The sequence below is a fragment of the Drosophila willistoni genome (assembly GCF_018902025.1).
Source record: "Drosophila willistoni isolate 14030-0811.24 chromosome 2L unlocalized genomic scaffold, UCI_dwil_1.1 Seg168, whole genome shotgun sequence".
Classification (NCBI taxonomy): Eukaryota; Metazoa; Arthropoda; class Insecta; order Diptera; family Drosophilidae; genus Drosophila; species Drosophila willistoni.
Window position 1 is genome coordinate 10,066,678 of NW_025814047.1, and position 12,365 is coordinate 10,079,042.

General features: G+C 37.7%; 1 protein-coding gene across 2 annotated transcripts; it reads right to left on the reverse strand.

Moving 5' to 3' along the window:
* Positions 1-375: 375 nt before the first annotated feature.
* Positions 376-12,125, reverse strand: LOC6652460 (arfGAP with SH3 domain, ANK repeat and PH domain-containing protein). Of its 2 annotated transcripts, XM_023181001.2 has the most exons (12): positions 11,684-12,125; positions 9,958-10,030; positions 9,751-9,896; positions 9,102-9,442; positions 8,586-9,028; positions 7,607-8,523; positions 7,429-7,548; positions 6,553-7,366; positions 6,417-6,493; positions 6,246-6,293; positions 764-931; positions 376-694 (listed from the first exon to the last, which is right to left on the reverse strand). In XM_023181001.2, the coding sequence occupies exons 1-12, from the start codon at positions 11,810-11,812 to the stop codon at positions 497-499; spliced, it is 3,474 nt and encodes a 1,157-aa protein (XP_023036769.1). In that variant the 5' UTR covers positions 11,813-12,125; the 3' UTR covers positions 376-496. The 2 variants fall into 2 exon arrangements, with proteins under 2 accessions (XP_023036769.1, XP_002074594.2); XM_002074558.4 differs by lacking the exon at positions 6,246-6,293.
* Between the last annotated feature and the right edge of the window lie 240 nt (positions 12,126-12,365).

A 12,365-nucleotide genomic window follows, 5' to 3' on the forward strand; every position in this document is an offset into this window, starting at 1 on the left:
GGTAGTTTTTGTTGCTATTAACGTTGTTTTATAAACATTATATTTAATCCATCAACAGTGCTAGATATTTTTGCTTGCGCAAAAATAAAATTCAGAAACAAAGTCAGACCAATTCAGACTTTATCGAGCAGATTATATATATGGCATATATGGCAGCGTACGTATAGTTTCTTGTTTTGTATTTCAGCAAATATCCTTATAATTTCCTACATTAATTATTTAGGACAACAAGTTTCGTACAAAAGCAGGATTGCTTACTTTATAAAGAAAGTAGTTATATAATAATAGATCAAGACTGAACTACTGTACCGAAATGATGAGTGGGACTAATGTACATAATTTTATATTTTGCTTGTGATTAAAACAAGGACTGTGTAATAAATAGAATGCATGTCGTATATAATACAAAAAATATTACAATTTAAAAAACATACATATAACGCACTTAAGCGTACGTATATAATCTAATATATAATCTCTGTCAACCTGTTTTGCCTTAATCAGGCAACATGTGAACAAAACTAACGGGAAACATGCCGCGCCTCTCTGGCTGCCCTTCGATAATTCCTTCCATCCAGTTCTCATCGTCGGTTCGCTCATTGAGTACAATCAAAATTTCGCCCTCTTTGAATTCCAGTTCATCATCATTATCGGCTACGCAATCGTATAACGCACGACAACGACGCTGAGCATTCTGTGATTGCATACAAAGCAATAATCATTAAAACAATCTTTACTTTAATATTATCTAACAGATACTTACTAAATTTATCTTTCCAGTCTTCGTTTGATTATCTGGCGAGGAGTTGAGGCGATCATTGTCGCTAGAAGAGATATTCGACTCAGCCGAGTTATCCAGACCACCACCAGAGCTGTCCATGTCTGTGTGCCAGGACTCATAGTCAGTGAAATTGGCCGATTGATTTATTATCTAAAGAGATAAAGGACAAAATGGTTGTTATTGTATCAATCAATGTTAAGTTATTACCAATATATATTATATTATTTAATATATCAATCAATGTTAACATATGATACAAAAATGAAACATTTAGTACAGATATATGGTGCGTAAGTGGGCATAAAGTTAAAAGCATAAACCAAAAACTTATCTCAAAATGCACAAATAGTAAAATAGAACGAACAAATAGCAACAGCAACAATGAAGTAAGTAAGTCGTCTCGCCGACTTGGGTATACCATACACCAGGTGAAACAAATATTTAAAATTTCGAAAACCAAATGTATGTCTATTAAATTGTTTTAACATGCCTCATACCATATGCTATCTTTTAAACTACAAACACACGAGCACTCTAGCTCCGCCACTAGCCAACGGCCAATTCATCAGCATATTTTGCATGTTTCTAGTCCGATTTCAATCAAATTTGGTAGTTGGATAGAAATAGATAAGATTTTTTAGTCTGCCAATTTTGATTGCGATTGTCAAAAAATTGCAAGCGACAATCGGTTTTTTCTAAATTATGGAGGCGGAAGTGGGCGTGGCAACGTATTAAAATACATATATTCTGCGCGCATACTAAGCCAGTATACATACTGAATTTGGTGACTTTAGCTTTGTTAGTTTTCGGAAATGGGCGTGTCAAAATTTTTAAATAGTCAATATCTGCGCGTCTATTAAGTTAGTTTACATACCAAATTTAATGTCGGTAGCTTTCATAGTTTTTAAGAAAATCTGTTTTTTGTAAATTCCGGGGGCGTGGGGCGTGTACCAGAAATGCGATATTTGCACATGATCAATGTAAATGCAAAGCTAGACATAAAAAAAATTTTAATATACCCTTGCAGATAATTTTTAAGCTTTGTAATCTTTCTTGTAATTTATACATCGAATCAATGTTCTTGTATACACTATACCTTTTTAATACAGCACCAACATATGCTATAATACTGTTTAAGTATATTTTAATATCATTGACAGTCTGTCAAGTACTCTCTTACTCTAGTTTTGAGACCCATATGCTGCACTTTGAGATTACATGTGCCTAATAATTTATTTGCAAAATGGTACATTAATTTTGGTCAGAAGTGCATAGAATGAAGCATCTCGGACTATATAAAGTATATATATTCTTGATCAGCACGACGAGACAAGTTCATATAGCCATGTCCGTCAGTCCGTCTGAATCAATGCAAACTCCTCCTAGACCTTTAGAGGTACAGAGTAATTTTGTATGTAGGCTTGTATATAATGCACGTCTTGTATATCTCGGATTAAGCCGGATCGGACTATATATCTGATAGCTCCAATACATATGGCAAACTCACGAACAGTGACTTTTCTCAATAACTTCGTTATTTTCTGAGCTATTGTCATAAAAAAAATTATTGTTTAGTTTCTATAACGGGTGACTAAATAATAAGCTCCCCTAGGAATGATCGGTCGAAAACAGTGACTTTTGTCAATAACTTCGTTTCTTTTAACGCGATTGCATTCAAATTAAACATTTGTCAGTTATATCACAGTTACTGTGCCGAATTTGATCAAGATTGGGTGACTATATCATATAGCTCCCATAGGAACAATATGCGATAAACAGTAACATTGATCAATATCTTCGTTTTTTTCCTATGCTGAGATAACATAATCAAGACATTATTCAAAAAACATAAATCACCTACCGACAAAACTATAAATGGAAAGAGTTACTTATCTGTCACATGTCTACGTTAATTGTCAGAAAGACCATTTTTGGAATGTCACGACAAATGAAAATAGCACACAAAGCTGACCATACCCTCAATCATATATTAAATAAAACAAAATTTAAGATAAAGACGATAAATAGAAGTAATGTGATACAAGAAATTCCATGCAATTGACAAGGAAACATACCATGTAATAAGATATACATATATAGGGACGACCAAATCAAAATAAAAAACTAGGATCTCACAACACAAATCCAACTATAAAAAATATCAAAGAAACTAACTTCGGCTATGCCGAAGTTTATATACCCTTGCAGTCCTTGGCCATAATATTTTTACATGTTTCACACTCTTGGTCAGTATCATCGATTCATCAATGCTTAGACAAAACCTTCCAAATATTATTTTCATTTCTTTTTCTTCTTCTTCCTCATGCTGCTTGCTGCGATTGACACGCATACACATACAGCAGAGCCCGGCACTCATATCCCCCGGGGGACGAACACGTTCGGCACATCGTATGCGTGTAACCGAACGGCTGCCGAAGTCCTCACACAAAATTACCATGAGCAAGAGGGTGGGTTTTAGTTTCCCTCAGCATTTCGACGCAAGCAGATCTATGTCGCTTTGTTGAGAGAACACACATGCAAAAATTGAACGCTGCTTTGTTTTCTCTATCTTTTTCTTGCATAAGATTATTTGCTGCACTCGATTTCTTGATTTGAATCAGAATTTGATGAAGTTTCATTTTTCGCAGTGTAAAGCAACATACGCATACAAGCAAGTGCACACATACAACTTAACTTTTTTAGCGCTCTCTTTGTGCCGGGCCCTGACATACAGTTTACGTAGCGTTGCGTCTGTGTGTGTATGCGTATGTTCAGCTGCTCTATGGGTTTCAAGCCATTGCGTCATTACGTAGTAGAGCCGATTTCTATTGACTGTAACTTGTTTATAATTATCCGATCTGATTGATTTCGGGATCTGATATTTTATATCTGAAACTATCATATTAGTAAATTTCATGGGGATACTCCAATTGCTATGAAAATGTTTCTTTTAGAACTATATGATTTAGTGGTCCGATCCTGACAATTTTCATACTTTATCTGCTCCTCCTAGCTCAAATATCAAGTTTCATCCCGATAGCTCTTAAGATGGCGGACGGACGGACAGGCGGACATGGCTATATCGACTCAGCTTCTCATGCTTATCAAGAATATATATACTTTAAGGGGTCGAAAACGTTTCCTTCTGTGCGTTACAAACATCAGAACCAATTTTATAATACCCTCTGCAAGGGTATAATGAGACATTTTTCAGACACACCAAAAACAGCACTATTGACACACTGTGCAACTAGTGGCCAAGCACCGAATTTTGAAGAGGCAGGTATACTAGTTGAAAGCAACACTACCACAAAAGAGATGCTACAAATTATCAATACTCCGAACGCCACACGACCTAACTTTAGGACTGACACCGACAATGCGCCCACATATGTATACAGACATTTACTTGACAAAAATTAGTTCTAAACTCTACGTCGAACGGTGCTGACGTATAAAATAATGTATGTTACAATATAGTTAAATTTCGCATAATTTTTAAATGTCATTTGTACTCTTGTAGTTGCCCTGAAGACGGTTGCCGATGCGCAAACCAAATATATCGTTTCCAAAAATAAAATTAGAAATTGCGGTTTTTATACCATACACCCATAGGGTGAAATGGTATATTAAAATCGCCAAAATGTATGTAAGAGGCAGAAGGAAACTTTTCCGACCCCATAAAGTATATATATTCTTGATCAGCATCAACAGCCGAGACGATCTAGCCATGTCCGTCCGTCTGTCTGTATGAACACCTTGATCTCAGAGACTATAAGAGCTAGAGCCACCAAATTTGGGATGTAGTCTCGTGTGGTACGTACAGTTATCAAGTTTGTTTCAGATTTTCGCCACAGCCTCTACCGCTCCGCAAATCAGTCTGTACGTACCACACGAGACTACATACCAAATTTGGTGGCTCTAGCTCTTATAGTCTCTGAGATCAAGGTGTTCATACGGACGGACGGACGGACATGGCTAGATCGTCACACGAGCAACACTCTAGCGCCACCACTAGCCAACGGCCAATTCTGCCATTATGGACCGCGTAGTAAAATACGTTCATACGCATATTTTGCATGTTTCTATTCCGATTTCAATGATTTCAATTTGGTAGTTTGGTAGAAATAGATAAGATTTATTAGTCTGCCACATTTGATCGCGATGGTCAAAAAATTGCAAGCGACAATCGGTTTTTTCTAAATTATGGAGGCGGAAGTGGACGTGGCAACGTATTAAAATACATATATTCTGCGCGCATACTAAGCCAGAATACATACTAAATTTGGTGACTTTAGCTTTGTTAGTTTTCGAGAAAATCAGTTTTGTTTAATTTGCAGGGGCAAAAATGGGCGTGGCAAAATTTTTAAATAGTCAATATCTGCGCGTGTATTAAGGTAGCTTACATACCAAATTTAATGTCGGTAGCTTTCATAGTTTTTAAGAAAATCTGTTTTATGTAAATTTGGGGGGCGGAAGGGCAAAAAGTTGGAACAATTATTTTCAGCGCGCTAACTAAACGAGTATATATGCCAAAGTTGATGTCTCTAGCAGTTATAGTTTTTGAGAAAAACAGTTTTATGAAAATTCTGGGGGCGTGGCCAAAATTCCAATTAACTCTATACGTTTGCATACTACACGAGACTACATACCAAATTTGGTGGCTCTAGGTGTTATAGTCTCCGAGATCTGCGGGTTTATACAGACGGAAGGACGGAAATGGCTAGATCGACTCGGCTGCTGATCCTGATCAAGAATATATATACTTTATGGGGTCCTTCTGCCTGTTACATCATTTTGGCGACTTTAATATACCATTACCCTATGGGTGCATGGTATAAATAGCCAAGTTATGCATATAAACGTATTTCCCTAAGGTCGTAGTTGACCGTGGTGGGGCGCTAGGGTGCTCGAATGCTTGAGTCAGCGAGATACTAAGATATGCTTGTAAAAAGCATGCGAACAGAATGTTTGAAAAATACGTAAATGCATTTGTTATTATAAATTTAAAATATTTGTTTTACTGGTGTATGGTATACCTAAGTCGGCGAGAAGACTTACTTCATTTATTTTTATTAAATCAAATTGACCTGAAGCCTGATGAAAATCAATTATTGTCAGTTTTATATATGTATCTATTAATGAATGCCCAATTTGATCAAAATCGGATAACTAAATTATATAGCTGTCATATAAACAATCGATAAAACCGCAAGCTACAGCCTAAGCTTAAAGTTTTTTTTTCGTTGACGGCTATAGGGTAGGGAAGATTAAGAAAAAAATTGCAAGAACTTGCAACTTCGGCGTAGCCGAAGTTAACCACGGCCCTCTGGTTTTAGTTAAACATGTCTGTACGCCAGAGTATACTGACTGATTTTTGTTAACTGCAAGCGTACATAAACAACGGTGTGCCGATATTGGGTTCTAGTATTGTTCTATTTTTTTCTTTTTCTCTGCCATTTACCGTCTCCTCGCTGGACTGGGCTAATCTCAACAAGATGTCTTGCTTGCGCTGAAATAGGTGTATTGGGTCAAACAAAAAAACAACAGAGATTGAAATTGGCGATTGAAAGTGTTGGTGCTCTAATTTTCTATCTGTAACCTCTGGATTTACCAGCGAGTCCAGACATCTTACCTTACGCGGTGGAGCAATGGGTCCCTCGTCCATGGAACTGATGCTTTCATTAGACTGACCATTAGAAATTTCCCGCTCTGTTCAAAAGTAATTATTAATTAGTAATGCACTGGAGAGAAATACATGTTAATTAAACCTGCGGGTGGTCCTGGTGGTGGTATTTTGGGTCGTACTAAAGCCAATTTATCTATATGTTTTAATGTAGGGAGTTCTCCAGTGGGCGGCAATACTAACTTGGCTCCTGCTAGATGTATATTACGATTAAGCGATTCCCCACTCGGTGAACGTTTGTGTCCGAATGTAGTCAAGACTGGTATTATGCCACCATTCCCGGCCATGCCTCCGCCTGTATCCTGGCAGACATGATATCCTGTGCCAGCAGCAACTCTTGGGCTACTTTCTATACTGCGTAGATGAGGTAACGTACCATATACCCCATCCACTGACTGATTCTTGTGATTGGTGTCAAAATTCTGAGAATGCCTGGGGGGATGTGGTAACGTTCCATAAAATGAACTAGATGAAGTACTACCCAAAGTTCCCGGTGGTGGAGCTGGTGCAGTACGCTTTTTAAGTGAATTCATATTCGCTGTTGATGTGGATTTTCGAGCTCCGATTATATGGCCCGTCAAATCGCTTTGCATGGTTAGGCTGTTTCTGGTACCGCGCATATTCTGACTGGAGACAGAACTGGGACTTGAGCCGCCATTTCCAGTATTTGTGCCCACATTACTTCCACTGCCTAAATACTGACCCACATTAATATGCTGTTTGGGCGAAGTGCCAGCCGATTGGGTATAGGCAGGCAAGCCCGAGGGCAACGTAAATTGACGGCTCGGACAATTGGCAACAGGACTAGAACTGGACTGTATGGAGTCACAGGTAGAAGAGCGAGAGCGTAAAACAGGCGAATCCCCACCAGCAAAACTTGGTGGACGAGAACGAGATTTCTGCCAAATCAAAATTAAAATAAATTTAATGACATAGTTTGAAAATCGGCCTGCTAACCCACCCGCTCATCTATAACCGTCTCATCGTCACTGAAATCCGTGGATCCATCCTCATTGGGCAGATTCCAGTCCGTATTAATGTGATCAAAAGCGCTCTTCTCTCTCTTTATGGCACATTCAATCTGTAAGAAAATAAACTTAAGGGTATGTTACTTACAAATACTTTTCGTTTTTGCTTACCAGCTCCTTGCATCCATTGTGTCCCATCTCTTTGGCTATATCCAGCGCCGTTTTATTTTGTGAATTTCTTAATTCAAAATCGGCTCCTGATCGTAATAGCAATTTCATGCACTCTCTCCGATCATGTAAAGCACATAGGTGGAGTGCTGTATTCTTTCCAGTCACATCTAAGAGGCCTGGAGGATTAGTGGACTTGTTTAGGCCTTTGGGTGACATATTTTGGATGAGAAAGTCGACTATATGCAAAGTGGAGCCCATTTCTCTTAACACAGCCAAATGAAGAGACGTTTCTCCAGCATCAGAGCTAGGAAGACAGCAGGTAAGATCTGCTCCCTCAGCCCACACTTGAAGCAATTGGCTCATGTCTGCATTTACGATTGCTTGTTCCAAATCGCATCTCAGATCACTGTCGTCCGAACAAGTCCGCATAACGTAACGCTTGGCCACATATTTGGCCCTTATGAAATCATAGCGTTCTTCCATGCTGCTTTCATGCTGTAGTTTGCCTCTAACCAGTTTAGCCTCCATGATGTCGTTAAGGGTACTATTACCCATAGCCCTTGCAATTAATAAATTGGCCGTAGTTAGATTGTCCAGCGTCAGACTTTGTATACGGGAATGATGCACACCGAGATCACGATGAACTCCCGAACACTGTATGCAAACGAGAATACCGAAATTTAGACTTATCCAGGTGACATCATTACGGGAACCGCAATCGCAACAACGATCATTCCCAGGAAGCAGTTGCACATAACGGATGACAGTCTTTTGCAACTCTACCAAGCTGGGACTCATTTGTGGATTGGCATGCTGGAAGGCCTTGGTCAGTGCTTTCTCTTTGCAATTAACCAAAACTGCCATCCAGGCCTTTTGATCGGGCTCATCCTCAGCCTGAAAGTGATATGGACGATTGTCTGCAAAATGAAAAAAAAAAATATAATGAGATAATTAATTTAAAAATGCAGAATGGACTTACAGCTAATAAGATCAAATCCACGTTTGTCATCTGGCACAGGCTTAATCTGGCAGGTCAAAAGGTTAACTCTCGTTGGTGGCTTGGACTCATCAGCATGGAAAATGTCCAAGAACCCATCGCTGGTCACACGGCACCGTCTTTTCTGCCAGACTCGGCGCACCTTGCCCTCGCTCTTTTTAAGCAAATGACCCTGCCGCGTCACTCCGTGGTGTTTATCGCCTTGCAACTGATGCAGGGAATAACCAACTCCCCCGGTTCGACTCTCTGCGGTAGGCATATTATCCATACGTTCAAAATCAGGTGTGCTGCGCAGCAGTGCTCGCAAATCTAGTAAGCTTCTCCGATCTTCGTCTTGCTTCTGCTTAATCACATGCAGCTTATCGCTCAGGTCGCCAATGTAAGTGCCAAAATGTTCGATAGTCTGAAGACCATCTTTAAAATAACTGCAGTAGACGAAAACAACATTGGCACTAACAATCTTATATCTTTCTCCTAAACTCAAACTGCGGAACTTACTTGTTTAGAGCATGATAATACTCAATAAAGTGTTGCAGCAACTCAATGCCTGTTTTTGTTTTGATCTCCTTGTATTTTAAAAGATATTCACAGCTCTGTAACTGATACAGGCGTCGCTCTTTTTCCATTTCGTCGGCCACAACAGCGGCATCGATTTCTGTCCGTACCATTCCAGCCTCCTTGGCCTGAGCTTTTTTTTCCTTTTCGATTTTAATAAACTTAGCTTCATAGTCCTTAGCCGCCTTATCAAAGGGGCGCTTCATATCACCTTTTACGCCACGAAGTTCACTTTTTAGCATAGAGTCTACCGGAAACATTACAATGTTATTTATGTTTTGCATCTGCAATGTTGTAAAGTGGAGATAAATAGTTAGTTTGTAAAAATTTACCAAACCTAAATTTTGCTGAGAATTAAAGAATTAATAAAAGTTTTAATATTTAATCCAGATAGAATGTATAATCGGTCAAAAAAGGAATAAACTTAGTATACGCTGTATTCAATACACAATGTTGATGTTGATGCTGTTGTTTTTTATGTTAAAGATCTAATTCATTTCCACGCAAAGATATAGTCTCAAAGAACGCCAGCATCTCTTCATCGGACGAAATCAAATCATAATAGTCGCGATAGTTGTACATTTTTAATTACCAGAGTTTTCATCAATGCACTTAATTCTTTAGTGACAACGCTGAATTTAAGAAAGGCAGCGCCAATGTCTGGCTCATCCTGGTCAATCACCTTTCCACCTAAACGTTCCATAGCGCGCACCATAAACATTTCGTTGTCTACGTGGGCTAAAGATTTGAACAAATGAAATTAGTTATATTATTATTTTTAATATTCAATAAAACTTACTGTTTCCTGAGTTATGTATGGCCTTAACCGCCTTCTTCAGTTTGGTTAACCCCTCGCGATCAAATTCCAGGCGCTTTAAATTTAACAAACATACAAATTATGATTCGACGTCTACAGATTCGCAAGGGTTACGGACCAATTGACAATCATGTTATTCAGACTAAATATACTCTTGCGAATCTGAATATATTAATTTTAGTTTAATTTTTCTACCGACTGCCTTTTATTATCAGCAAGCTGATTTCGGATTGATACCATCCTACGTATATACATATGTATGTATATACATACGTGGCTGTAACCTACTATGTTCGAATCAATAGTAGTTGTTTAAGTTCTAATATGAAACATAGATCTTATTTTAATAAATATGACATACTGAAGTGGATATCAAGCTCCAGCAATCTTCACACTAATGTGTCTTATGATCTGATCATGGTCTTAAATTTTGATGTGGGTTGTATGTGCCACAACAGATGATCACTATTTACATATTTGAAGATTTGTAAAACTAGCATTACATGTACATACAGTAAACCTTCGTTTACTTAAACTTTTTTTGCTGACTGTATGTAAAAAAAAAACCAAGCTTCTTCCCTAATTTTTTGCCATTATATTGAAGAAAAAATGAAATATAAATTAATATCTATAAGGTAAAAAAAAAGAGTCTACATACTAGAACAGCATTTGAAAGCCACTTCTCGATATGTATGTAGATTAGATTAACTTGTTATATTTTGTGCCCAATAATCGACAATTCCTAGCTATTCACAATTGCAATTGGAAATGTTTATAGTAGTTTATATATTGTGCAAATATTAGTCATGCGTAGAACAACAAAAACACTACAGGATGCGCAAATTTGGTTTGTTGCAATAAAGATAACTGCAAAGTAGAGTTGGAAAGTGCTTTGTGCGCTCAATACAATAAAATGTCAAAAAGCAAAAATCGTTAGTACAGACTAAATTAAATTTAACTTTTGGGCTAACGTGACTAAAGTGATTACTATAATTAACAAACGAGTCTCTCTCGTAGTACCTTTTTCAGGTCAAGCAGAGACCTTAGTATATTTAAAGTGGGTGCGGCCAATTTTATTATAGAGGAAAATATGCTTTCTCGTGAAGGCCTTTCCGGCGTTGACTATGTAGCAAGACATGTACATATGTATATATGTACATACCTACATGGAATTCATATTGATACATATGTACATATGTACATATTATTTGTTATCACCAAAAAAGCGCAAAATAACAGCGAGGGGACTGAATAATAGCAAATGGAAGGGAGCAACAGCTGGTTGCAATGACTAAAAACAGAAATTTTGCCACAAATTTGTGAGGCAGAAAGAACTCCCCACTTAAAGCTCACAGCGGGACCGATGACCAGCGATGTACTACATTGATTTAAGAATACACATAAATACATACATGTACATATGTACATATATACATTGTATTTAGAAATTTGCATCAATATTAATGACGGCAACGTTATCGATATCAGAGTGAGTATTGGCTCTTAGCCAAGTTAAATAATAAACAATTTAAGTTGCTTTTCCATTAAAGTGGGCGTATTTTTCGTTTCTTCCTGCTTTTTCTAATCGAACAAAAGTTATTTCACTGTATGTTATACAGTAAAACATTAAATGAGTTCCAGTTGAAATTAAAACATGCAATTAGAATTGCGCTTTTGGATCCTGTGCCCACTTAAGTTTTTTGCTTACCTCATCTAATATGCTGATTGTTTGACGAAAATCTGGCATGCGGGAAGCAAATGTGGAGGTAGTTGGGGAATTGTAGTCTGAACGCGTCTCCTCCACAAATTCGGAGATTGCAATTAAGGCTGGCGGCATTGTGAGTTTTTTTTGTGAAATTCGCACCCAAGGACAACACACGCGCAGACGGCACAGCTGCCGCTGCTAAAGGTAACAGAGAATCACGACAAGGATAATGCCTTTGCAATGCGTGGCTACACTATTTTTCGTTGCGTTTTGGTTTGCGTTTGCCGAAACTGTTTTATTCTCTTCTTTCTTTTTTTCTCTCTTGCAGTCTGCGTCAGGCTTGAATTTTTTGCACTTTCCCTTGCATTATTGCGTTTATTTTTTATTTAGTTTTTCGCACGAACATTTCTTCCATCTTTTTCACACACAACCACTGTTTTTGTTGTTGTCACGCAAAGAAAACCAGTATAAGGTAGAGAAATCCCACTGCGAGGTAAAAAATCCCAGTGTAAGGAAAAATGTAGAATTTATATACATATATGCGCGTGTAGATAAAACATTTTACATTAAAATGTATCTGTATTTTGTAAACAAAATACCAGAAAAACTTTTTGGAACTCGCGCAAAATATTATTTTATCTTGATTTTATCGATTAATTAAATTTAACTGTCAACACCAAAAGTA

Bases quoted from the DNA above. Each gene is read 5' to 3' on its own strand.
- LOC6652460 (XM_023181001.2), bottom strand. From the start codon at position 11,812: ATGCCGCCAGCCTTAATTGCAATCTCCGAATTTGTGGAGGAGACGCGT. The intron at 7,367-7,428 runs GTGGGTTAGCAG...TTGATTTGGCAG, and splicing joins AGACGGTTATAGATGAGCGG to AAATCTCGTTCTCGTCCACC. The intron at 932-6,245 runs GTAAATGGCAGA...TTATCTCTTTAG, and splicing joins CCCAGTCCAGCGAGGAGACG to ATAATAAATCAATCGGCCAA.